Source organism: Neodiprion virginianus, chromosome 2 (assembly GCF_021901495.1).
Source record: "Neodiprion virginianus isolate iyNeoVirg1 chromosome 2, iyNeoVirg1.1, whole genome shotgun sequence".
In the NCBI taxonomy this organism is placed as follows: Eukaryota; Metazoa; Arthropoda; class Insecta; order Hymenoptera; family Diprionidae; genus Neodiprion; species Neodiprion virginianus.
The window spans coordinates 39,402,599-39,427,467 of record NC_060878.1 but is presented as its reverse complement, the minus strand read 5'-3'; the positions used below and the strand labels follow the sequence as shown (position 1 = coordinate 39,427,467).

The window sequence follows — 24,869 nt, the reverse complement described above, 5'->3', positions numbered from 1 at the left end:
AAATGGCCAACGGTATACGTGTGTACGTTTGTACGTCGGTATGATATTCGCAGCTGTGGGAATATTTTCCTCTGAGTCGCGATTATTCTACCACTCTGGGTTTGGAAACGATAATTTTATTCGCGACCAAAAAATTCATCGCGCTGAATTCCCGACCGTGAGTCACAGATTCCTGCTCGATTCTCGTTGATAACGTTCGCGTATACTTGAAAAAAAAGACAAAAAAATTAAGGGATTTTACGTGTGTGCGCGTAATGGAATGTTATTGTGCGCCAATACTTTTGCCGATTATATCCACCGCGTCTCAGCGATCGTGCGCGGTGAATGCCAATTGGTCCGAAACCCCGTCTTTCCGTACGTTTATAGGAATACGACTTTGCCACGGGTATAATATACAATGTGTATTTGTTAATAACACACGAACCGTTTCTATAATACGCCGGCATTGGTGTAGTTTTCGGCCTGACTTAGTACACGCTAGCCTCACACTTGTGATCGCGTTACGTAATGAACCTTAATCTCCTTCTTTCGGTTATATAGCTCCGTACAGTCGTAACGGAACTCGTTCGGAACGCGCTCACAGTCCGATCATGATAATTATTGCTTCTCGTCTCTAAACGCAAACATTTTTTACACTCACTTCCAGTCATGTGTTATACTCAATGGTAAACATGTGTACATGATATGCTTGTATAATACGAGTATCTCACTTTGTCGGGTATCAATGGAGCTCGGAATCTGAGGAGACCGGAATCGTTGACTGAAAACATAGGTATGTGTACCTCAGTCAATGCTGGAATGAATCTCAATTTTGAGTAACCGGTGAGATATTTTTTGACTTGGTTTTAACTAGCACTTGTTGGATGAAATTATTTTCTCAGATCAATGAAACGGTTCAGCTGCATTAAAGCTCATTTTAGTGTTTAATCACGATGAATGAAACTTTTCTTGAACATGTGATGATAATTCGTGTGATGAAAGCTACTTTTTCAAAGACTTAGAAAAGACTGCGCTCAGAAGAGCGACGAAATTAATAGCAACTTAGACCCAAAGAATGTAGTGCCCGGATTATGGAGAGTTATTACCCCGTGGAATTTCCGTTGAGAAACTGGTGCGACACAACCGTAACGCGGTCTCGTCATTCTAGCAGAGATTTCATCTCGTTGCTTGTTACGGAATTAAATGGCAACGGGTAATTATCATACTTACACGGAGAAGAAGCCTCTGCGGCCTTCGTTAGACGCGGTTTCGTACGAGTGGTTGAATTTCATTCGAGTGAATTAAACCGATTATTACGCAAGTAGCTGGCTCCGTTTTGCGCCGGAATTGCAAATCAGTTGGGCGATTTTTGCACGCGAAACGATGCAACGATTATCCAGAACGTTACACCGTGCCAAATGAGCTCGGCGAAAGTTCATGATTCGATGCAGCAACATTGTCAGTGAGCACTAAATCCCGTTCTCTGCTCTCGTCTGTATCTTCCATTAATCATCCAGGTATTAAGTCTCGGCTTACTACAGTCAGCCAGCGTGTTACGTATCGGCATACGTGATTTTGTTTACATATGGATAGGTGTAAGTACGCCTATTATGTAGCTTCAAACTCATCCCAGACAGGCGTGACTCACTTGAATAAACCCAAAGTTTCCGGATTCCGTCACCTTCTCAAGTTCAGGATCGTTATGCGCATTGGAACGGGAATGTTGAGATGATTTCAGTGTCCGGTGGGTGTCGTTAATCAATTCAGTTCGTGTTATTTTGGTTTGACAGTGAGGAGAGAAAATTTTCGCTTGACGGAAATGGCAATTTCTTCAAAATGGAAAGAAAGAAATCCGGGAATCGATTTGCGATATGACTTGCTATTTATGAATTGGATTCGTAAATCAATTCGGCATACTGATGTTTCGCAAATCAGTCATTATTCCTAGGAATTGCATGCCTGAATATGCATAGAAATCTTCTAAAAAACGTTACAATGAGTTCAAGAGAATTTTCCCTGAAATTTTTTTGTGTTTAAATAATATGTTCTGACAAATTTGAGTGAAATGATCATCCGCTAAAAAATTTCGCATTGATTCCTTTCATTCAAGAATCCGCGGCACTCTCTCTTCGTTATAGAAAAATCCTCAAGCGTCTTACGGTGGCCACGCATCAAGATCCATGAGAAAGCAAAATCAATCAGAAGCCTATCATCCTTCAGCCTCTCGAAAGTTCAATATCTTTTTACATACAGGGACCTCAATTAAATACTCTTCGGCAATTAGTGGAGAGTCGATGGGACAAGCGATGTAACAACTTATGGTACCCAGAATCGCAGAGACCCAGCCGCTCGATTCAGATGCGAAGGTTTCTTCATCATAAGTTTTTTTCGTGACAACCTTTAATTACGCCCAATTATCCCGATGATTGCAGCCACATACAATGTACCGTGTCTTTCACTTCTGTAAATCAAAACCTCAACTGCATTTCCGAACCTTATAGTAATACGTATATTCAATTTGATGTTTTTCCCCACCGTAATCAATACGGTGTACTCTCGTACCATGGATGCCCATCATATTAATTATCAATCATCACACGGTGATTCTAGACACAGGTACGAAAGCCGTAAAAAAATTCTTTCAACATGTTCGTTATTGAGGATCGAGGAATCGGTGGTTCGGAGCCGATATCGAGGGCAAACGGAGAAAGCAGGAGTGTAACGATAAAACCCGCCTGACTCGAGGGCGAGTTGCCGACCGATGCTGGGAGGAACGGTGAACCGCTGGACCAGTACGCACTGCACTGAAAGCGGTTACGTAATTTATGATTACGTATAGGTACCCAGCATTGTCAGAAGTAGCGTGATGTCTCGATCTCCTGCAGATTTGTAGCCCCGTGTTCAAGCGTTCGTCACGCATACCTATATGTATATTTTCAGCAGACGTCGCGTCATCCCCCTTGATCTTTCCTAGGAATATCCATGTACTGCAGTGACGACATATCGCTGTTGAGCAGTTCGTCACGGAAATTGGTACACGATTATGCAATCTTACTTTCGTTGTAAATGGCAAACGTTCGTTCCGGCTTCTCAAAATCATTCTGCTCCTGTTCCAAAGTAACGGCTCGTTTGGAATAGATTTTTATTTCCGGAATGAGTTCGGCTTGTAGATTTTCAATCCACGGGATACGATGCTCTTAATCGTTGCTAGAGAGTGCCAAATTCGAAAGCAAACAGAGGTTGTGGTTCTACTGAACAATCGCGCAGTGTTGCGAACAAAATTCAATGGAGAACTCGCGCTATCCAGTGATAAGAGAAGATACGCAATAACGACAGTAGGAAGCAGAACGAAGTTCTTTAACATTTGGCATTTCGTTGATACACGTGTCGCGACGTCTTTCTTCATATCATAGACCTAAATGGATCAAGTTATGCGAGCCTCGTCGAAGATGACATCGCGCGATCCGTTTGATTTATCAATGTCTTCGGGAAGAGGCGAGGATTAGACAAGTCGAGAGAAACGTCACTCGAGAGGCACGACGATGACGGTGGCGAAGTCGTTCGTTATATTGTGACAGGAAATGGTACTCCGATTCTCGTCGAGGGTATTGCAGACAGATACAATCGTGTCTACGTATGATCAAGGAGAATATCGCCGGCATAAAAAGGTTGCGAAACATAAATTCCATGGGGCCCGAAGGTCGTCCAAGAGCTTTTACTTCGTACCAATCATTTAACAACGTATCTCAACACGCTGGCTACTGCTTGGCGATAGTGCCGTACAGCAGTGTGAATAGAAACCCTGCCGACTGCTTTGTCTGCAAGATAAAGTTAAGTATGGTAGCCACGGTATGAGGCAGACACTGTACGTTGTACAGCAACATGCGAAGCGGTACCGTAACACTTTTCCAATAGCCCCGCGCAACGCGATTGCCTAACTCGTTTATGATATCCACTTCTGTGTTGTATTACACGGTGTATATACCTGCAACAAATAAATACAGATAAATAGATTTTTTGAGTTTTTACAGTTCGATTTTGAGTGTACGATATGCATAATTTCACATCCGCTTGGTGCGTAAAAATGAATAATTTATACCGATAAAAATACCGAACTTAATAGATTTACGAAAAGTGAATTCTTCAAATTAGCGAAATAAATATAACAAGAATAGTTTCCATCCCCGAACATGGCCTAAAATGATCGTCTGTAATCACAAAATTGTTGAGAATTTTTTCGAGAAAATAAAAAATGTCTTTCTGTCTTGAGGTTTAAAGATTCGCAAAAAAATTAACGGTTGGCGGAAAAATGAAATGATTCAGGAATGCTATTTAAACCTAGGGCAATTGTATGAAAAATTATGGAAGAAATCGAAAATGGAGAGGGAAAAGCATTGATCGAGCTCGAACGGAATTATACACATGCACTGTTGGTGGGAGTTTATATTTTCTAAATATGAATCAGTTACACTGAAAATTAGTATACTTACAATTGGAAATCAGTGAATTCAAATTTTGAGAGGACGGTAATTTAACGCTACTCGCGGTTGCTGCGGCAGAAATTTCAGTCGAGATGCAGTAAAAGTTTCGTTTCCTCTAATTGTGTATACAAATAAGGTTACAGGATGAAACCTCTGTGTCATGTACAAGAATTCCGTGCTATGCTCGTATGCAGCTATCGTACATGTAGTGCAGTGGGTACTTCCGTTACATTGAACCTGTCGACTCGTACCTTCTTACTTCCATACATACACAAACGACACTCGTTTCCAGTCACATCCGTGAATGGCGACGATTCTCGATTTCCCATATTTAATCAGTAACCTATTTGTAATTCGGACGTCTATCTTATCCGTGAAATGCATACCGATGATTGACCTCAGACCATTCGCTATATATCCGTTTGGTAATGTCGAAGAGATAAATCGGCGATGGTATGCAAATGAGGCCTGCCAGAACAATCGTGGAGTTTCTACTCGAGGTCAAATATTGTCAAATAACGATTACAGTGATGTTGGTAGATGTGGCCAACTATGGCAAACTATTTCTTTCAAGATTTGAATTATTCATTAATATACCTACTCGAGGCGATTGCACTTTATATCGGTGAATATTTCGGGCTTTGTTGTTATCCTGTATCGAATCGATTGTGCAAAAAACGAGACGAATGACGATCTATTCGAAGAAAGAGAAAGAAAGAAAAAAAAAAAAAAAAACAAGAGGATCAGTTCAAAATGAACAGTGAACAACCGCTTCCTTTTTTGAAAAACTATCAGCACGTCCGATGGAACGAGGTGCTCGAGATGAACGAGTGGTACGCAGGTGCTGGCAGCCTTTTAAAGACGACGAGATGACTAGTTTTAAAAAGTTTTTATCGAAACGTGTGGATTTCACTGTATTGTACGTATATAGTGTCATGACAGAGAAAATGACGTTACCCCGTTATACCCGTATACATAGACGTAACACACACGTCGTATATACTGCCCCGCCTTTACCCTACATCAAAATTTTAATTACCAGCCGCCGACGAAGCGACGCCGTCTGTGTAAAGCCTTTAAGACTAATGAGGCGTTACCTGAAATTCATTAATTAGGGCGGCTCTATCTCTGTTTCGATATTCTAGTCTTGTCAGTGCTCGAATTAGTTTTTTACAGTTTTCATTTGAATCAGATGGGTAAATCTGGCGTATAATAACTCGAACTCCGATGACTCAATATCATTTACGACGATTTTTCTGTAACAACTCCCTGAGCACTTCCATGAATTTCAAGCCAATATTGGTTCAGTTTCCAATTTCTATCGACGCCCCTACGTCAGCCTAGTGTAATTACGTTCGCTCGACCATAAAACAACCGTTTGGTCTAACCGAAATTTTGTTTGATTTTCAAATTTCAGGTGAAGTGAAATAGAGCCCAGATCCGAGCAAGATGAGGGGAATTTTCGATAGGAGATTAATTTAACGGGAGAAAACACGCCAAGATGTATACAGAATGGGAAAAGGTGAGTTAATTCTATAATTCTGTATAAAATTTCTCCCCAATATGCGCTCTTCAATCTCCTTCGGAATCCTTAAATCTGGAAAGAAACGAACTGGTACCAATTTTTGAACCGAAGAGCTCGCAGTTCCGATTTCAAGTCTCATCTTCGTTCGGAATCGGCTCGATCGGAGGCTCGCGTACAAAGGCCGGTACTTTACGAGCTGCTGGAATTCACGCATTCGTCGCGCAGCTCGCCTAGAGTCAATGATCGGCGCGTGCGTGCCGGCCGAGTGCTTCAATGCGCGTGCTCTCGTGCGTGCGTGTAGGTGCCTTTTGCGCGTGCGTACGCGTACGGTCGGGTTACACACGCGCATACGTGCCCCGAAGAAACACGCCTCAGACGTATGGAGGGCACTTTCGAACGGGGCGAGGTGGTGGTACCCACTCGGAGATCGGCGTGTCTGCGGCTTCCTTACCTCTGGCTAAGGCGGCCAGGTTAAGCCCCGGAAAAGACGGACAAATGCCTCCGTTCACTCGCCTTGTATCCGCTTCGGCCTTTTCCGGCACCCACACGAATGCCGGACGCTGCGGAAAATTTCACTTTTTTTTTTATTTTTCTTATACTGCTTGAGAGAAAATTTTTATGAAATCGGTGTAATCGATAGAATAACATCTTTTGGTTATTCAAGCAATCGAACCCCGTTCGTTCAACTGTTACATTTTTTCAGCAAATTAAGGCGGCGACATCACTTTATCTTTGCTCGAGTAATAAATTATCGCAATAGTTACAAAAAGAAAAAAAAAAATACAATTGATTGTCTTGTGACGGTAGCAGAAATAATGTTCATTCTTTACCGAAAGTTGTAGCTATTTCGGTCGTGGTGAAAAATAGAAATATGTGGATTGCATCTGTACTGCAGAACGTGATGAAGTGTAGCTACGTTAACTAATAACTGAAAAATGTAAAAATTCAACAATATGAGTCGCAAAGGTCTCGCGGCCTGGGAATTTGGCCGACGTTTCGCACGCTGTGACAATAGGTCTATTTATTCATACGCTGTTGAGAGATAATTCAGTATTTGACAAATGGGGGAAAATACGAAATCCTGATTACGTATTAATTGTAGGACGAAGGGGCTGTTCTTTATTTTGATAACTTGCACGACAGGAAGTTCCCACGTGACATTCATCAAACTTCAGACTTTATACTTCCGAAACTCCAAATTTATAATAACGTAATACGCACGTACGATAATCAACAAACTCACCACTCAAACATTATCAGCGAAATAGTTATTCGGTCTAATTTAAATTCGTGTTATTTTTTTCCACAACTTTTATATTGGTCCGCTGAAACTGAGTGCAGAGAAAAAAAAAAAAAAAAATACGATCACTGTAAGAGCCCGTCGCGAATCTCACACGGTATCACGTAATTCATATTACGTATCTCAGTCGGCTTGTGTGTGAACGAGTGCGCGCGGATTAATTGCGTAAGCAGCTGTCTGCTCGCGTTTAAACCGCTGCTCAATGGCTATATTATAATATCTTTACATAGCTTGGCTTCTAGCAATATCTATTTCGCGTACGATCCATATTATCCGTGTTCAAAAATTAATTCCCAATACGTAACGCATAAATTCGGCGGCAATATTGTATAACGTAGTTGAATATCTCGTCGGAGAGTTGTTAAATAAATATGTACCGTTAATGCGGTTAGGTCGATGGTACCTGGACAACTTGTGTGGTCGTAACGAGTACTTGGTGTAGATACACGCTATGCTCAAGTACTCGCATGGTTTATAATTTATGAACACTGTTATGTTATGTACGTACCTACGAGTTGCGCGCACGGTCTGTTCCACCCCAAAGCACCACATTGGCGCGGCTTCCTCTTCTGCATGCAGGTTCCTGATATCGTTAAATTCTGTTCTTCAATAGGCATCGGGAGATGCGTTGAGGAATCGAAAGGAAGCGAGGAAAATTTATACTCATTGTCAGACTGCGCGAAAAGGTTTCGTTAAATCGGTGCGAGTGAGCGTAGGGGAAAAGCGTTACGCAGTTTGATCGGAGACCGAGATCGTCGTCCAGAAGAAGTAACTTGCTTAATTAATACAGGAATTAATTGAAGGTGGAAACACGCCATTGCATGTGCGCTGTGCGATACCTACGTGTAGTTTATGTACGCGAAGAAAGCAATTGTTGCGAGTCGAGGAACTCCTCCGCAGACTTCAGTTTTCCATCGAACATCCGAGCCTGCGGGTATCGCCGATCGGATTTTGTGCGAAATACAAGTAACGGAGTGCGTACTTGGCAGCTTCGTGATATGAGTAAAAGTAAAAATTTCTCATTATTTAGAAAGGATAAACAATACGGAATAAATGATATTGCATTTGCGTGACGAGTCTCGGCGCACAATCGATTATTCGTGGTAATTAAACGCGAGGTGAAAACAGGTAGACGAATTTACGTTATACCATAAAAATTTATTTCCCTACCTTGTGACGTGAAGTGTGCTTTCAAGTGCTGCGCAATTATGGACGGTGATTAACCGTTTTCTCAAAAGCTCCAGCCATCTGTTCATCACCGCGCCGAGACGATGCGATTGCAAATTTGGATCCACTAGCAGGTGCTTCGAGAACGCATGGGCTTCATAACTGCTCGTGAGGTTGCTTCATACGCGTAAAAACTCGTCTGACTAGCCGAAGAGAGTTTAAAAAACACAAGAAAAAAAAAAAAAAAAAACAGAAGCATAAGCAAGAGGTATAAAAAAAACTTGAAGCTGTGCTCTGCTTCGCTCGTGAGAATCGACGATTTGGTGAATTTCTAAAAGACTGCGGACGCGAGTTTCGACCTATTCAGGAGTGAAATCTACTAATGTTCAGCTCTCAATGACGCGTTGCAGCAATAATTCAGATGTTGGCATTAATTTCGAATACGGAAGGAATTAATTATTCACAATTGTGCGGAAGTAATCGAGCATTCCATATCACTTGGAGCAGGACGCGATCTCTTCCATGTCATTTTTTTTCGTATCGTTTGATGTCGTAACAATTACATCTCAAAATTGAAAATCTATTTAACGAGATCTTTTTCTTGCCCTCATCGAAGAGATCGGCTGAGCGATTTGGTTTCTTTATTACAGCAATAAAAAAGAGAAAATATTAATACTCGAATCAGGTGTTTGTTTTTGTTTTTTGTTTCTTTTTTATACCGTTTGTGAGAATACACTTGTATAATAATTACATAGAATTCTTCTTTCTTGGTTTGTCTTGATGAAATGCAGTGATATCGAGTCGTTATAACCATTGCGAGAATTCTCGCTTGATTCTATCAACAAATTTTCCTAAATCGTATTATTTTACTCGGAGCCTGTGCACGAAAAATATGCAAAAATACACGGCTATTTTTTTGTCCGACTGTTCGAAGCGATGCGAGATGCTTGGTTTAATAAAATTGTACATTAAATCAAACACTTGTCGGTTTTCATTCGGGTCTCGTATGCAAACTGGCCACAATATCTCATTGTTGGTAAATTATAAGGCATGAATGACCGCACGTAACAACATTCAATTAAACTTGGCCTCGACTAGTTGTTACTCGGTACATAACATCTTCGCATTCCAAGAGGGAAAGACTCCACGTACACAGCGAACCTCGTCATGGATTATATTTAAATTGTTGGATAATTATTCGAAAGGCGCTTCCTTCGTAAACCGTTATACTCGGGACGTAAGACGTGAGACGCATTCACAGAATTTTCGACTCCGTGACCTATTCAGCTTCGCCCAGCTGACCCATTAACTTGGAGAACAACTAACCGATTCTTTGAAGATATATACTTACACTTATCGCGTTAAGTCACGTGTCTCACGCTCACCCGTCCGGTTGACACAAAATTCTTCGTCCTCGTTTCCGGCTGTTCGTCTTTTATTTTGTGAAATAATTGCGCGTGGACTGTGAAACAGCCGTTGAAACTCCGCGAGATTTGATCTAAGTCGAGAATGCGAGATGCTCGACTTCCGGCCCGAGTTTCGGAATGAATTCGATGGAAAAATGTTCGATTTGGAACGCGGCCGCGAGGCTCGAGGAGCGCCAAACAAAGTCGGCGAAATCGTATCGCGGAAATTATGCGACGGTCGAACGGTTCTCGAAGAGACACGCGTTGCATAATGTGCGTGCCCTAGACCCAGATTCAAATTCTGGCCCGAATCCTGCCAACGCGGATAAGGCGAAGGCGCCGAAAGAGAACCGTGGCCAATTGTTAATCACCTCTGGATCGTTGACTCATCGGTCGACATCGAGTTCCAGCGAATACGGAAGAACCGGAGCTCTGATTAGTGCTGCGAGGCCTAGAAAATCGGATGCAGATTCTCGCCGTCTCGTCAGGCCCACTAAATCTGGGCATCAAGGTGAACTGGTCAACTCTCTGCCGCTTGACGCGATCAAGCGAGTATCCCGAAGAGAAATACTCAGCAAGGCGAGAAACTCGCCGGTGAATTCGATCGGTAAAGATGACGGGATGAATGGTCCGTCAAAAACATCTTCAAGGATCGAAGCGTCGGCTGATCCTCCGAGGAATGACTCGCGCAAAGTTCTCAGATTAATTCCAAGGCCTTCTACGCTTCCAAAAAGTGGAAACGAACCGGAAAAACCTGTCGCGATAAACGGCGGAGGCGCGATTTACGGTAAAATTCGTCGAAAATCGTCCTTGCCAAACGGGCCTTCGTCGCTGATTCAAATAAACCGCACGCTATCCGGGACCACAGCGTCGCGCCGATCTGAAAGATCGGAGTCTGACTGTGGAACGATTTTTAAAAAGAAGGAACACGATGTTGCCGCAGTTGCCAGGCCAAAAGCCCGACAAAAAATATTCCACCATGATTCGCCTCGTGCGGCAAAATCCTACTCAGAGTACGGGACCACCGTCGAAGAGTTCAAGGTCACGAATCGATGCCGATCTTCGCTGCCGCGAAGGTCTTCGATGCCTCCTAACTCGCCTGGTCCGACTGATGAAGTACCTAGACGAGGGTCCGACGCCGATTTTTACCCGTCGATGAGGCCCCGTGATCCGCTAACCAAGACACCGATCTCCGGTGGACGACGCAGCAGCGCCCACGATCGGCCTTACGCAACGGTCTGCTTAGAAACGCGAGGCTCGATCAAGCATCGGGCGGGACCCGATCGCGGCGCGAGGTCATCGACCTTTCCAAAATCGGCCAACATCAAAAATCCTGGAGCAATAAATCGGGGGTTGGATAAGAGCGAGGAAAAATCGGATCGAAGTGGATCGGGACCGAAGAATTCCGGGAAGAGAAATTCGTTCTTTACTCTATTTTCAAAGACGGACTGTTCCTCGATCTCAAAACGATCGGCGCATTTGACAGTCGTCGACAAAATTTCAGAGCCATCGACTAACAACGAGGGGACAAAGTCGATGTACACGAAGCACAGTCGCAAAACTTCGAGGACTCTGCAGCCCAGGAAAATTTCGTTGAAGAATTCTAACACTTTGCCTGCGTGCAACCGATCACGAAGCAAAGAAACGATGCCGATTTCCGGACGAACAAACTTCCGCGCTGATGATTACAATTCACGATATTCTATCCAGCTGACAAATTTTACGCTGGGAAATTCGGTCGACTGCGAAAGTCCTCCGTTTGGACTCGGTAATCAATCAATTTTCGGAATGTGCACTGGCCGAAGAAGATCGGCTGTGAAAAAACAGCCTGTTTGCGGAGCGAAAACTGTTGACAAGCTTTTGACCGAGGATTGGAAAGTGAACACGGTTAGCAAAATTTAATTTCTACATTTCTTTCCCTCAGCGCTGAGACAATCCCTGCACCGTGTGCCTGCAGGAACTAGAGCGGTCGTTTTGTATACTTCAAGCTCTGATAAACGGGATAATTATCGGCGATAAAAATTGCTCGTGAAATATGTTTCTATCATTCGTCCCTACGCCGTGTGACACAAGTGCTGCGGTGTGACGAATCTCTTCGCGCTCATCCGCTCAGTATCTTCTCTATGACGAGGCAAATCGCTCGTGGAAATTCCATCTCCTTGTACCCTGCGGATGATTCCTCCATTCCACCAGCAGTCGTAGATTTTATAGGAAATACTCGGAAGCTCGCACGCTCGGAGCATTAAATCACCAGTCTCATCTTCAATCTTCCTTGCTTTGAAGTATATCCTCAGCTCCGCACGTATACCCGTATAAATCTGCATCTTAAATGGAGCCGGGCGTTTTAAATCATCGGTCAAAGAACCGGTGTACCGTTGACACTCTGTTTCTCGACGGCTGAATGAGATTCTAGATCGAATCAGAGGTATTGAGACGTCGCTTTCAACTCTCATTTTCAATCGCATATCTCTTATCTCTTATTTAACTCGCGTTTAACTTTCCTGCGCGCATGTGCCGAAGTCGAGAATCACGATAAACCAAGATTGGCGCACTGCGGGCGCCGCGAATCCCGCCATCAATCAACAGCAATCCTGATAAACGCTCAATAATTGTTTCGTTTGTTCCAGGGTGAACTCGTGTGGTTCGACCCGGGGGTCGGCCACGTTCTACCCGGTGAAGTTCTGGAGTATCACAGAGCTGCGCACGTGTTGTCGGTGCAGGCGGTCATCGCTGGAAAGGTAATTGCCACTGATCATGAAATTCGAATATTATCAGGGTTTCAGCTGGTGAAGGTTAACGATGTACGTGGAGGCCTGGAACGCCGAGCAGAAGCGTTGCAGCACGCGCTTAACGCATAAAAATGCTTAATGAGTCGCTCTGCATACACGCGCATCACGCGGTAGCACCTGACAAGGTGCAGCATCGAGCGAACTAACAATAAGGATTGTCGCCAATGCATGCCGGGTGCATAAGGGGTGGGGGTAAGAAACTAGAACTGTTGATTCATAGAAGAACCAGAATGTCAAATTTTCGTTGACCCGAAAATTTTATTCGTGGAATTCAAAAATGTGGAAAGTTCAAGTACAGCAAATTAAAAACATAGTAAATCAAAGTACAGGAAGACCAACTATGGAATAGTCGAAACATGGAACAGCAAAATCGAGAATCTGTATACGATTTTAAATTATCGAGAGGAATTCCGACGTTTCTACAGTTCGACCTTCTATGCTCTGACCTTTTTAATCTTCTACTTCTTCATACTTCGACTTTTAAAATGTTTAAAATCTATACATCAAGTTTGCGTTTTTTAAAAAATACGATATTGTGGCCCTTCGATTTTTTGATCTTTCTACATTTTTACCCTCACCCGGCTGCAGTTGGCGCAGATCGATTGTGTTCAGTGAACAGAAGAACGCATCGAATAGTTAGAGAAAGAGAGAAAGAGGAGTCCTGGCGAAGGAACAGGATGCCTCGGACTCACCGCTTCGTCCTGCGGCGTCGCGGATGCGAGGACAGATCGTGTTTCTAGTATCTCACGAATATATCCTGCCGGCTTGAACTTGGGAACGGGATGATGATGATACTCTGCACCTCGAGAGGTTCTAGGCTCGACTCGACGCCCACTGAAATCGCTTCGCCCGAAGCGAATCTGCGCGCCATGCATCCTCCTCTATCATAGACCTTGGTCACCCGGACCACGTTTTGCTCCCTTTGCCCGGTTTGCTCCTTCCTCGTGACTCACCGAGAAACACAAAGCGAACGCGAAGGGTACCGGGTCTCATGCCCGCAGGACTGGTTATCGCTGTAACTCGGCTTTGCCGATGTTATTATTAGGCAGTGACGCTATTGCCTTGTACGCTTTGTGCGCTCGTATACGCGTCGTCGTTTCGAGCAAATTGGTACGATCCGTGCTGAAAAATGAATGAACAAGTAAATAAAGCCGAGGCTTGAATTTATGGAAAGGCTGTTACGGCCTCAACCGTTCGTTCGGTAGTTGCGTGTACCAGGTTTCTGATGCGTTTCTTGCCTTCCAGCAAAACATCTTATCCAGCTTCGACACTGTAGCCCTCAGACTTGAGCTCGGTATTTCCGGTATAAAAAGATCATAGCTAAACCCAAGCCGGCCTGCACAGTCAGCGCATCTATAGGGTGTTCTTGTGACGTTGCGAGACGACCTTTCGATCAGCAGATTTACTCGGTATCAAGTCGTGACGTCTACTTTCTCGCACGGTATGCTTTGCAATTGCAATTCACGATTCTGTGTCTCGTGCATGAATAACCGAAACGTAGATGTTCGAATCGATTTCCATCGTCAGATCTATGATCAGTGAAAAAGGAGATGTACGGCTTAATTGAATATTCCGCGGATCTGACAATTGGATTCGATCACTGTTATGTTTTGAAAGAGAAAAAAATTAACTTTATCGTCATTTCAGTAAAAAACTTCAATGCCGATAGTAATGTTCGATGAAGAACACCTGGTAGATCAAGAATCTAAACTGCTGCTTGGAAATATTCATTGAACCAGTATTACAACTCGTATCCGCGTTTCCTGGCAATCGTTTAAAGCCTATATTGATTCCAGGGTCTTTGAGAGGCTATCTTCGTGTAAACAAGATTAACGGTCAAAAATTATCTGCTAAATTGTATATGCCTATATGGCGAAGAAAAATTAATGACGTCATTACACAGTTACCAATTTTCAAAGCTATGCCTAACGTATTTAAATCTTCTACGACTCCTCGGCCACTTCGATTAGAAGCTTGCAGGCAATGCGCGGTGCATCGGCAGGAGTCGTTGGAATAACGGTAATAGATAAATCTTCCGCGGTTACGTACGAATTCCTCAGACTTCATCTCGGATCCCACTGCTTAAGGTTTCTATTTTCATTTGAGGCATAGAAGTTAGTGTCACTTTAACCGACTCCTGAGGCATGGTTGGAAACGGATACGCGGACGTGATTAGGCGTACCTCTTGACATGCGAGTGATGTTGTATATTTGCATGGATGCACGCTTGGTTTTGCCGTGACTGTAGGAAGCTGGAATACGCTGGACCGAGCAGAGCCGATGCCGGAGGTCGAGGTGTATTGCACGCACGCACGGTACGGACCCGTGCTTGTGTGTGTACTTTCTCACTTAACGCCGAGGTGAAGAAGAACAAGAAGAAGAGGATACGGACACCGGTTGAAGCTGAGGCAAGTCCGACCGCAAGCGTTAAATATTTAAATGAGGGGGCAAGGCAAGGCAAGGCAAGGCAACGGGAACCAGCGGAATGAAGCCGGGGGGAGGAGGAAGGCGGTCTGAGTAGAAAGTTCAATTGAAGACGAGATTATTGGAATACCAGGCATATCCGACTCTGCGTACATTGGATTGGCTTGACGCGCCTCGTGCCTCGTGCAACTAAACTATTATAAGGATATCATGTTGTCTGATGTGTATCGTTACATATTACACCGCAATATAGTCGTGGTACTTACTCGAGTGCCGAGAAAGTGACCGAATGTATTACTCAATTGCGCATCAGCTCCGCTCGCATGGCCCGAGTAAAAGCACAAAAGTATTTATCCGTCTATGAAAGTCAGCTGTTATAAAATCAGTAATAATTAAAATCTCCACGAGCGTTGAAAGCGATTTAATACTGCACAGGTATCGCGTTGCTGTCCGTTAGATGGATAACTTGTATATTCGTACGCTTAATCACTTCCTCATTATACGTATGTCATTTCTGAATTCGATTTAGGTACCTTTTTCCCGTATCCACGCGCTAATGATCAATTATCATCGAATTGAATTAAACTCAACGGAGAGTTTAATAAACTGGTTCGAAATTCATCGCTTATATGACCTGAATAAGGTCCGCCTAATCTTCGACCACGTTGTCGAGAGTAAAGTAATTGACGCAAATGTGTCGTCACTTGGTACAATTCATGCAGACCATGCGATTTAGGAATTTGAGATAGTGCTTAAAGATCAACGGTAAAAAAAGATGGCCGGTGGGCGAGGAGGATTGACAAACGTTGCCACGGAGTTCCAGCAACCACCTACCACGTTTAGATAAATAATTCACCGACAACAATGCATCACCTAGAATTCATAACCGAACACAATGAATTATCATACACTATTTCTGTATGATGCACTGTGTCAAACCTATGCGCACCGGGCGGTGTCCTATTATAGATGACACTGCACATTGACGTAGCGAGCGTTGCATAATAGTGTTACAAATCGTAAATATAATAACACGGTATCGCAATACGGGATATATTATCCAGAGTTTGATTAAAAGGTTATGGCGCTTTAAATCTTCCATTTTTCGTGCAGAAATAATTTCAAGAGATTTTTCGTACGAGAATCGACGGATTCGGGAAGTACAAAAGTTGCGTACACGAAAGGTGAAACCTTTGATACGCCAATGAGTGGGAATTGCAACTTAACGCGACACTCGACGAGCCGGTAGTTAAGAAGGTGATACAAGGGGCTGACTTAATGTCTCCAGATATTTTGTTACGTTTCCGTAAAATTTACGGCTGATTTCACACGTCGTCGAGGAGTCGCGTTTGTCTGTTGCCGGTGAGCGAATCTCGCATCATTGGAGATGAGTATCTATCAAAAGTCGAGGTCGGGAAAATGAGCCAAAAGAGCCGGGAGGAGGTGAAGTTGTGAATGTGCAACAAGGCTCGAGAAACGGTAAAGCGTAATTTTTCAAACCTGAATTGAATATCCGGCAATGGATTAACGCGGGAGACGACGCGACCTTATCTATGAAGATAAAACGTGATTTGTACTTCTATTGTTTACCAAGTGCTGTGCCTTGTCAAGCCCAAAAACGCCCATTCAGTATCTCCGCACACGGTTGTTCACTTCGTCATATAGCTGTTTCTCAAAACAGCTGGTTGCAACAATGGAGCATAATTTGAGGCGGGAAAACGGGCCGCCCATGATGCTAGACGAGAATAATTGGCCCACTGTTTCATGGGAGATAAGAGAGCCAGGATACGAGCACGTGCTGAATTCAACAGCGTTTGCTCAATCGGCTGACGCAACGAAGGACCCTGAACACGCTGTGCTAACCAGCAAGTATCACGGATCGTACGAAACAATCGAGAGTGAAATCTACTCACAATCAGAGGATAACTCACCGCTGAAAGACGCCGTTGAAGGCAATCGCGATTCGAATTTGCTCGCGACAAAAGGTCAGCACAGTCTGCTCCTTGAACCCGACGCAGTCTATTCCGTTCCAAAGAATGTCTGTCCATCAGGAACATCTACCCTGAACTTGTCGACGATCTCTCAACGGCGCGTTCGCATTCAAGGCCATGACTATACCGCACCCTTCCAAACTCGGACAGAAGTTGGAACAGAAAGGATTGAAGCGGTCGCGGAACATGCAGAAATAATCTATGACCCCAGACCAGGGACGATGTCGTATCTTTTTGAGACAACTTTTCTCCCCGAAAGTCCGATCGTCGATGATCAAGGATACGCAGTGCCCAGGTCTATTTTTGCCAAGGAGGAAAAGGTTTGCCGATGTGCTCCGAGGCAGGATTTTGTCGAGTGGCACTACAAGACTACCAAGTCTGTCCTGAAGAGACTCAAGAGTTCCGCGTCAAATTCTGTCGTCAGTGACGAGTCATGGACCTTGAGCGAATTTGTGGACGGTGACGATGTCAGCTGTCATTCCTTCGAGGAGTACCTCATACTCGACGACGATAGTGATTCCAGTAGCTACACTCGCAGGCAGGGAATTTACAGAACAAAGACTAAGCCGCAGAGATCGAGTAACGTTAGTTTCAGGTCGAAAGCCAAGATGATGCCGAGGACCTTGACTGATATTTGCATCAAAGTGATGATGAGAAATGTAATAAGATATTTGATAGGGATCATTATGCCAGAGTATTGTGATGTTTTATTCATCGTTTCACATTGAGGATGAGAGAAAATTGAGTCAGATTATGATTTATTACAATTCCTGATTTCTCGTTTATTTTCTGTTTCCAGCCTCAAGTCTTCACCCTGACCAATTTGAATGGGGTGAGACCGCGGCAAGACCTTGGCCAGAATGGAGTTGAAGATATGATTCAACTATCGTAAGTTTGTCAATATTTACGATTTGACAAAGTCAACAGCAGTCAGGCGGGCCAATACTGGTTTAGATAAAAAAAATTAATTGCCGTCCCACGCTTGCAATCGATATACCGACTGACGATCTAACCTTGTGATCACGCGAATCAACTCATTATGCTAATCGTTTTTATTTGCCCACCTTGAAATCGTGACCTAGATTACGACTAGTGTCTCGTTGTTAATTTTCGTACGTTACAGAGACTTGAACGAAGCATCGTTACTATGGAACTTGAAAATCCGTTACGACAAGGAGCTGATTTATGTGAGTGCATCCACTTATTTGAATGACTGAATAATTTACGAAATTTACTTCGAATCAAGAGAATATTCTTATCTTTATTCTACTGTTTCTCACAGACCTACACAGGCAGCATCCTAGTTGCGGTGAACCCCTACAAAATGTTCGACATTTACGGCCTTGACCAAGTCAAATTGTACGAAGGACGAATCCTGGGAACTTTGGCTCCGTGAGTCTATTTTCATTATACGAATATTCAGCATGAATTTATTGGATGAGAGTGCTGAAGGCCTACGAAGGAAGGAGATAAGCTTATACCAGAAATGGTCAAAGTGAAAGCTGCCTTCGGTATATTGATTTAAACGAAGCTTTTTTGCAGACATCTATTCGCCATCGGTTCTTCAGCGTACAGTCAAGTCTCGGCGGCGAACAACGCGAGCGCAAATCAAGTTGTCGTCATATCCGGTGAGTCTGGATCAGGAAAAACAGAATCGACGAAATTAGTGATGCAGTATTTGGCCGCGGTGAACAGAGCACCGAGCAATCTCGTGACAGAACAAATTCTAGAGGCCGCACCATTGCTGGAAAGTTTTGGTAACGCGAAAACTCCAAGAAACGACAACAGCAGTCGATTTGGAAAATATCTGGAGGTTCATTTCAGAGAGTGAGTGCGAGCAATCCGTTTCCCAGAGATCGTTGGCAATTTCCTGCTGAGAAATATAAGTGTTCCTTTTCTGTATTAGCGGTGTGATAGTCGGCGGCAGAGTGACCCAGTATCTCTTAGAAAAGAGCAGAATAGTAACGCAGGCGTCGGAGGAGAGAAATTACCACGTGTTTTATGAGCTCCTGGCAGGTCTGGATCAACAACTGCGTGACAAGTACGGTCTGCTCACGCCTGATAAATACTTCTACCTGAACCAGGTGAGTCCACAACACTTTATTATATCCATATTCACGTTGCCGTATACCTGTGCATGTGTTTTCATTAATATTTATAAGCTACGCAATAAGATGCCCATTCAATTCTTCACTGCGGAGGTGACAATTTGTGTGTGAATCTATTTATATGCGACACTATAATCGGAGACACAAACGAATGTATAGGTGTGGACAACGTTTTTTATTCGGTGAATTTGTTGCCGAAAAATTATCAGCAGATAGAAACAAAAAAAAAAATCTATTTTTTTCGAAATTATTTCCATGGTCATCCTGTCTCTCCGGAGTTAGGTATTTTTTTCAAATAAACAAATCTCCAGGGAGGTAGCTGTGAAATCGATGGAAAGAATGATACGCAGGACTTCAAAGCCCTGCTATCGGCCATGCAAGTATTGGGTTTCACGTCTGAGGAACAAGATACTATATTCCGGATTCTTGGTAGCGTTTTGCACTTGGGTAACGTTTACTTTCACCGGAAGCAACTGAGACATGGACAGGAGGGTGTCGAGGTTGGATCCGACGCTGAAATTCGCTGGGCCGCACACCTGCTCCAGGTCAACGCGGACGGTATCATCAGGGCGCTAACCACTAAGACGACCGTAAGATTGGAGAGAAATTTCAATTGGGCATTGAGAAGGTTGCGGCAGAATTCAGAAAAAATGTTCTTTACGATTACAGGAAGCCAGAAACGAGAGAGTCGTGACTGCCCTAAACATCGACCAGGCCTTGGACGCCCGGGACGCGTTTGCGAAAGCACTGTACAGTTCTCTCTTTGCGTGGCTCGTTGCTCGAGTAAATCACATCGTTTATAAGGGAACAAAGCAGACCTCGGCGATATCAATTCTCGACATATTCGGTTTTGAGAATTTCACAGAGAACAGCTTCGAACAGCTATGCATCAACTACGCGAATGAAAATTTACACTTCTATTTCAACAAGCACATATTTAAGCTTGAACAGCAGGAGTACGCGAAGGAAAAAATCGACTGGACGATGATTAACTATACTGTAAGTTGGGAACGAAAATACTTGGGAGTTTAAGGTGTATCGCGACTTTCAAATTCACGTTAACACAATTTTAACAACCTTCTAGGACAACCTCCCAGTGATAAATCTGATCGCCAAGAAACCAGTGGGGATACTTCACCTCCTGGACGATGAAAGCAACTTCCCAAAGGCGAGTGATTTGTCCTTTTTGGAAAAGTGCCACTACAATCATGCCCTCAGTGAGCTTTACTCCAGGCCGAGAATGAACTCGGCGGAATTCGCTATCAAACATTACGCAGGTCAGGTTTGGTATAATGTCGAGGGTTTCCTTGACAAAAATAGAGACACTCTGAGACCTGACGTCGTCGAGCTGCTCATCAGCAGTAAAATACTCGTGAGTTGATAATTGTTTGTAAAATTATAACGGAATCTTAACCCCCTTTGTCAACTTTCTTATTCACTTCAAGATGGTCAGCAAGATGTTCCAACACGTGAGAACGACTCACGAAGCAAACAAAACCATGAACAAGCCGAACGGCAGATTCGTCACGATGAAGCCACGAACGCCGACAGTTTCGGCCAGATTCCACGACAGCTTGCAGCAGCTTTTAGACCTGATGTCACAGTAAGTGAAAAAAAATCGCAAGTAAAGGATCAGTTAGACAATCGACGAAACGATACTGGATGAACGAAACTATTTTTATTGCGTTTCAGGTGCAATCCATGGTTCGTACGCTGTATAAAACCGAACACAGAAAAGGCGCCGATGAAGTTCGACATGCCCTGCGTACTGGAACAGCTACGTTACACGGGGATGCTGGAAACGATTCGCATTCGTAAAACCGGCTACCCAGTGCGCCTTTTGTTCAGTCACTTCGTAGACCGCTATCGATACTTGGTGCACACAAATCTACCACGCGGTGCGCCGAACAAGGAACTGTGCAGAATGATCCTCGACAAGGCTGCTCCACAGGAGTCACATACTCAGTATCAGCTGGGACTGACCAGAGTTTTCTTGAGAGAGTCACTGGAGAGAACTCTCGAGTACAACAGAGCGCTGATCCTTGAAAGAGCTGCCATCACCGTCCAGCGGTATACCAGAGGCTTCCTCGCTCGCAGGAGATTCTTGAACATTTCTCGAAGCACCGTTCTCCTCCAGGCGGTCTATCGCGGGTACCGCGAACGAAAAAACTACAAAGCTCTTAAGAAGGGTGTAATTATGGCGCAAAAGCTGCACAGGGGCAGAAGAGAGAGAGCCAAGTTCAGGGTCCTCAAGGCCGAGATGCAGAAAAGGGCTGAGATCGAGAAGGCCAGCAGGGAAAGGGCCAAGGCCAAACAACAGCGCGAGGAACAGGAAAGAGCCTCCAGAGCTGTGGCTGGTGTTAATCATCTGGAGATTCCAGCAGAGCTTGCTTTCATCTATAGCAAACTAGACGGTGAATTTTGTAGCGCGATTTCAGATTCGCATTCAGTCCCAGTATTTGCTCATTTCTTTTTGTTTTTGCAGACTGGCACCCGACACACACGGAACGGAATTTGCTCAAGGTAGTTGGTCCCGTGGTGCCGCAGCCTTACAGCTATCGTCTTCCGGCTGACATTGACCAGCACCAGTTCTCCAAGTTCACGAATATCTACTTTAAGAGTCATATTTTTGGAATGAAACGGGAGCCGATCAAGACGCCGTTCTTAGCGAAGGCGCGGGACCAAGACTACACTGACTCCCTGATGATTTTCAAAATGCTTTTGCGATTTATGAACGAGAACAACCTCAGTGGAAAGCGTGAGCAGGCTCTGGGAGACTACATTGTCAACAAGGGGATAGTCAACGAGAAACTGAGAGACGAGATTCTCTGTCAATTGGCTAATCAGACCTGGAAAAATGAGAATGATGCTAACAAGGAGAGGGGCTGGCTCTTGCTGTCGAATTGTTTATCAGCTTTCCAACCGAGTCCGACACTCTTCAAATACCTTCTCAAGTAAGCGTATGATATATTTCTCAACACTACGTTCCGAGGATGAAAGTAAAATCTTGTAAATGCGAGAACGAACAGTTTTTTCATCTCGCTTTAAGAAATTTTGCGATGTCAGTATTCTTGGAATGAGGTTAAAAAATGAATCTTCTTTTGACTGTGGAGTGTCTCGACGTTTGCGCATCCATCAATCTCTCTTCACCTCTTTTGTTACGGTATTTGTAAAGTGGGAGCGAACACATCCGACACAGACATGCTTTCTAAACGACGAAACAGAGTTACAAAAAAGCAATTAAAATAGATTAACATAAAATTCAAAGCTTCTTCTCTGCTCACTTCTCCATTACGCAAGTGCATGTTATTCACGCATGAGATTACTTTTCAGGTACGTTTCGGACCACGCTTATGACGGCTACAAGGCCTACTGTCAGCGAAAACTTCTTCAGGGTGAAAGAACCGTGCTCAGAATGACGAACAACAATCAATCAGCGACCTATCAAGTCGCCAGAAATTATCCACCCTGTGTTCTGGAGTGGCGAGCAAACAGAAACCGAGTGAACATGGCGCTAAGCGTTGGCTTTTACGATGGTGGGTTGCGCAAAGTGATCATATTCGCAGTAAATGTGGTAATCAGCTTTGTGACAAGACTTATCATGGATTTTAAATTCTCAGGTGAAACTACTACTTGTGCCGTCGACTCCTGGACGTCGTGTGAAGAGCTGGCTAACCTCGCAGTCCAGAATCATGGTGTTGATAACACAGGCTGGACCATCACTTTGTGGAATCAGTTAGACGGGCCTGACGCTATAGTCACTGAAACCAGTGGATTTGACTACGTTCTGGATTTGATTTCGGAAATGGAACTCACTCCCGCTTTCCCTTCGGCTAAGAATATCTTCATGGAACAGAGGAAGAACAGCTTCCCAGCTATCAAGAAGCGAGAGGTGAATTTTTGTGTATCCTTTATTGCCTCTATTTGCAGTTCAACATTCATCAGTTACGGTTTTTCATTTGATTGATTCATTTTCAGCATGCTCAAGTGATGAGGGAATTAGAACAGGAGCTCGAACCGCCTGTGCTGAAAACGTTCCAGCCCCTGGAGAGAAAACCAATTCCGAAAGTCATTGAAAAGCCAGTCGTAGAAACGGAAATCCAATCTCCGAGACGGCCAGCTGTCCCACCTCCGCAACCACCAGTTTCCAAAGCTCCTGTAAGAAATAATTGACGTTCATTATCAAGCTACAAAGTTTTTTTCAGTCATTTTGCTCTGTAAGCAATCGATTTCACAACTAAAAGACAAGTTCCTGAGCATGATGAATCACTTGTACAGTTTTTTAACATTTTCTATTAACCTTTTTCTTCAAATCTTGAAAAATTTTAGCAGACGAGAAAGCAGTCTCACGAAGGAATACTAGAGACTTCTGAATCGGGTCTCTCCCGAAAATCAGCCCTGAATGATCGTTACTTTGAGAAGGACAAGCAGCGGAGTAGAAGTTTGGATAATTTACTGCAACCGGACGCCGTGACGCCACCAAGCAAGCTTGCGAACCTGGGACTGTCGTCGTCTAAGTTGAACGAGCGATACCACAGCCTGGAAAGAATCGGGGAAACATCGGCGGTGACGAACGTTGAGTATATGAGCAGGGCTGAGATCATGCAGGAGAGGAAATACAGCCGCATCAGCCGAACAACAGAGCCCAATATCCTGGAAGAGGAAGACCTGACCATCGATTTCGAATACCCGGACATTCAGTCGGTTAGCCAAACCGGAAGATCCGAGGACGACAAGAGTAGCTACATCAGGTCACAGACGAGATTCATCAAGTCGCAGTACCCAGGTAAGATACTGAGACCATTGCAACATGACGCAATTCGATTCGATGACAAAAGCCTCCGCTTCTCTATTTTCAGGGAAACGCGCTTTTCCTGGAAGCCAATCGAGCAGAGCCTACATCGAGAAGAGCGAATACGGGGGAGTGAAGTCGTCCGCAATGTCCGACACCAGCGAGGCACCTTCCTTGGCTTCCCACGTAAGGAGAGTGCGGGTTCCAAGTCAAGCATCTGACGTAGATCAGTTTCTGGATGAACTGTTCATGCCGGTGCTTGACGGTAATTTGGACGAGCTCTCGGACGCTAGAAGTCTGGCCGCGAGTATCAAGGGCTTAGCGAACAGAGGAGGACCGCCGAAGACTATAGGAGATTTCGTGAGCTGGGCGACTAAAGAGAGTTTCGTAGGTAGTGAAATCGTTTCGGTTATCCCAGAGGAAATTGCAACAAGGATAAAGGGGGGCGGGAATATGGACATTCCAAATCAGAACGCTGCATTCAACTTCAATCCGATGTCTCCGGCGGGGATGATGTCACCTCCAATGATGATGCCGATGTTCAGCCAGACTCAGCCTGTTCAGAATCAGCAAAATCCCGGAATGAACTCTGGCTTCATGCCCATTCCCATTTACAACATGCAAGGCCTCAGCCTGCCCGCTCAGTACCCGAACTCTCCGCCCAACCAGAACAACGACATTGCTGCATACCAGCAGAATTTGCAAAGGGCTTTTTTGCAGAGCGCTATGGCGCAGAATATTCAAATTCAGCAGCAACTCTTGGCCCAGAATCAAGCGCTCCAACAGCTCTTGGTACAGAGCCCGCAGAATGCAGCTCAGCAGCCGGTAAGTCAGAAAAAAACGAGTCTTCAGAGATCTCATACGATACTTTTGTACAAAGTCTTTATGCGTATAATACGATATTTTTT

At 44.2% G+C, this 24,869-nt stretch overlaps 1 protein-coding gene across 3 annotated transcripts in view; it reads left to right on the top strand.

Moving 5' to 3' along the window:
• The window catches only part of LOC124298114 (unconventional myosin-XV), a 70,569-nt gene that overhangs the window by 1,020 nt on the left and 44,680 nt on the right, over positions 1-24,869 (top strand). For 2 of the 3 annotated variants that reach the window (XM_046749735.1, XM_046749732.1), the window contains exons 2-19: positions 5,878-5,982; positions 12,486-12,596; positions 17,861-17,949; positions 18,185-18,248; positions 18,344-18,453; positions 18,604-18,888; positions 18,968-19,145; positions 19,481-19,759; positions 19,839-20,168; positions 20,254-20,541; positions 20,615-20,772; positions 20,862-21,583; positions 21,655-22,123; positions 22,503-22,705; positions 22,790-23,061; positions 23,148-23,327; positions 23,499-23,955; positions 24,029-24,786. In XM_046749735.1, coding sequence (XP_046605691.1) covers positions 5,962-5,982; positions 12,486-12,596; positions 17,861-17,949; positions 18,185-18,248; positions 18,344-18,453; positions 18,604-18,888; positions 18,968-19,145; positions 19,481-19,759; positions 19,839-20,168; positions 20,254-20,541; positions 20,615-20,772; positions 20,862-21,583; positions 21,655-22,123; positions 22,503-22,705; positions 22,790-23,061; positions 23,148-23,327; positions 23,499-23,955; positions 24,029-24,786 — 4,974 coding nt within the window. In that variant the 5' untranslated portion in view covers positions 5,878-5,961. The remainder of the gene's footprint in view (positions 1-5,877; positions 5,983-12,485; positions 12,597-17,860; positions 17,950-18,184; positions 18,249-18,343; positions 18,454-18,603; positions 18,889-18,967; positions 19,146-19,480; positions 19,760-19,838; positions 20,169-20,253; positions 20,542-20,614; positions 20,773-20,861; positions 21,584-21,654; positions 22,124-22,502; positions 22,706-22,789; positions 23,062-23,147; positions 23,328-23,498; positions 23,956-24,028; positions 24,787-24,869) is intronic. The other variant, XM_046749733.1, reaches the window with a different exon arrangement.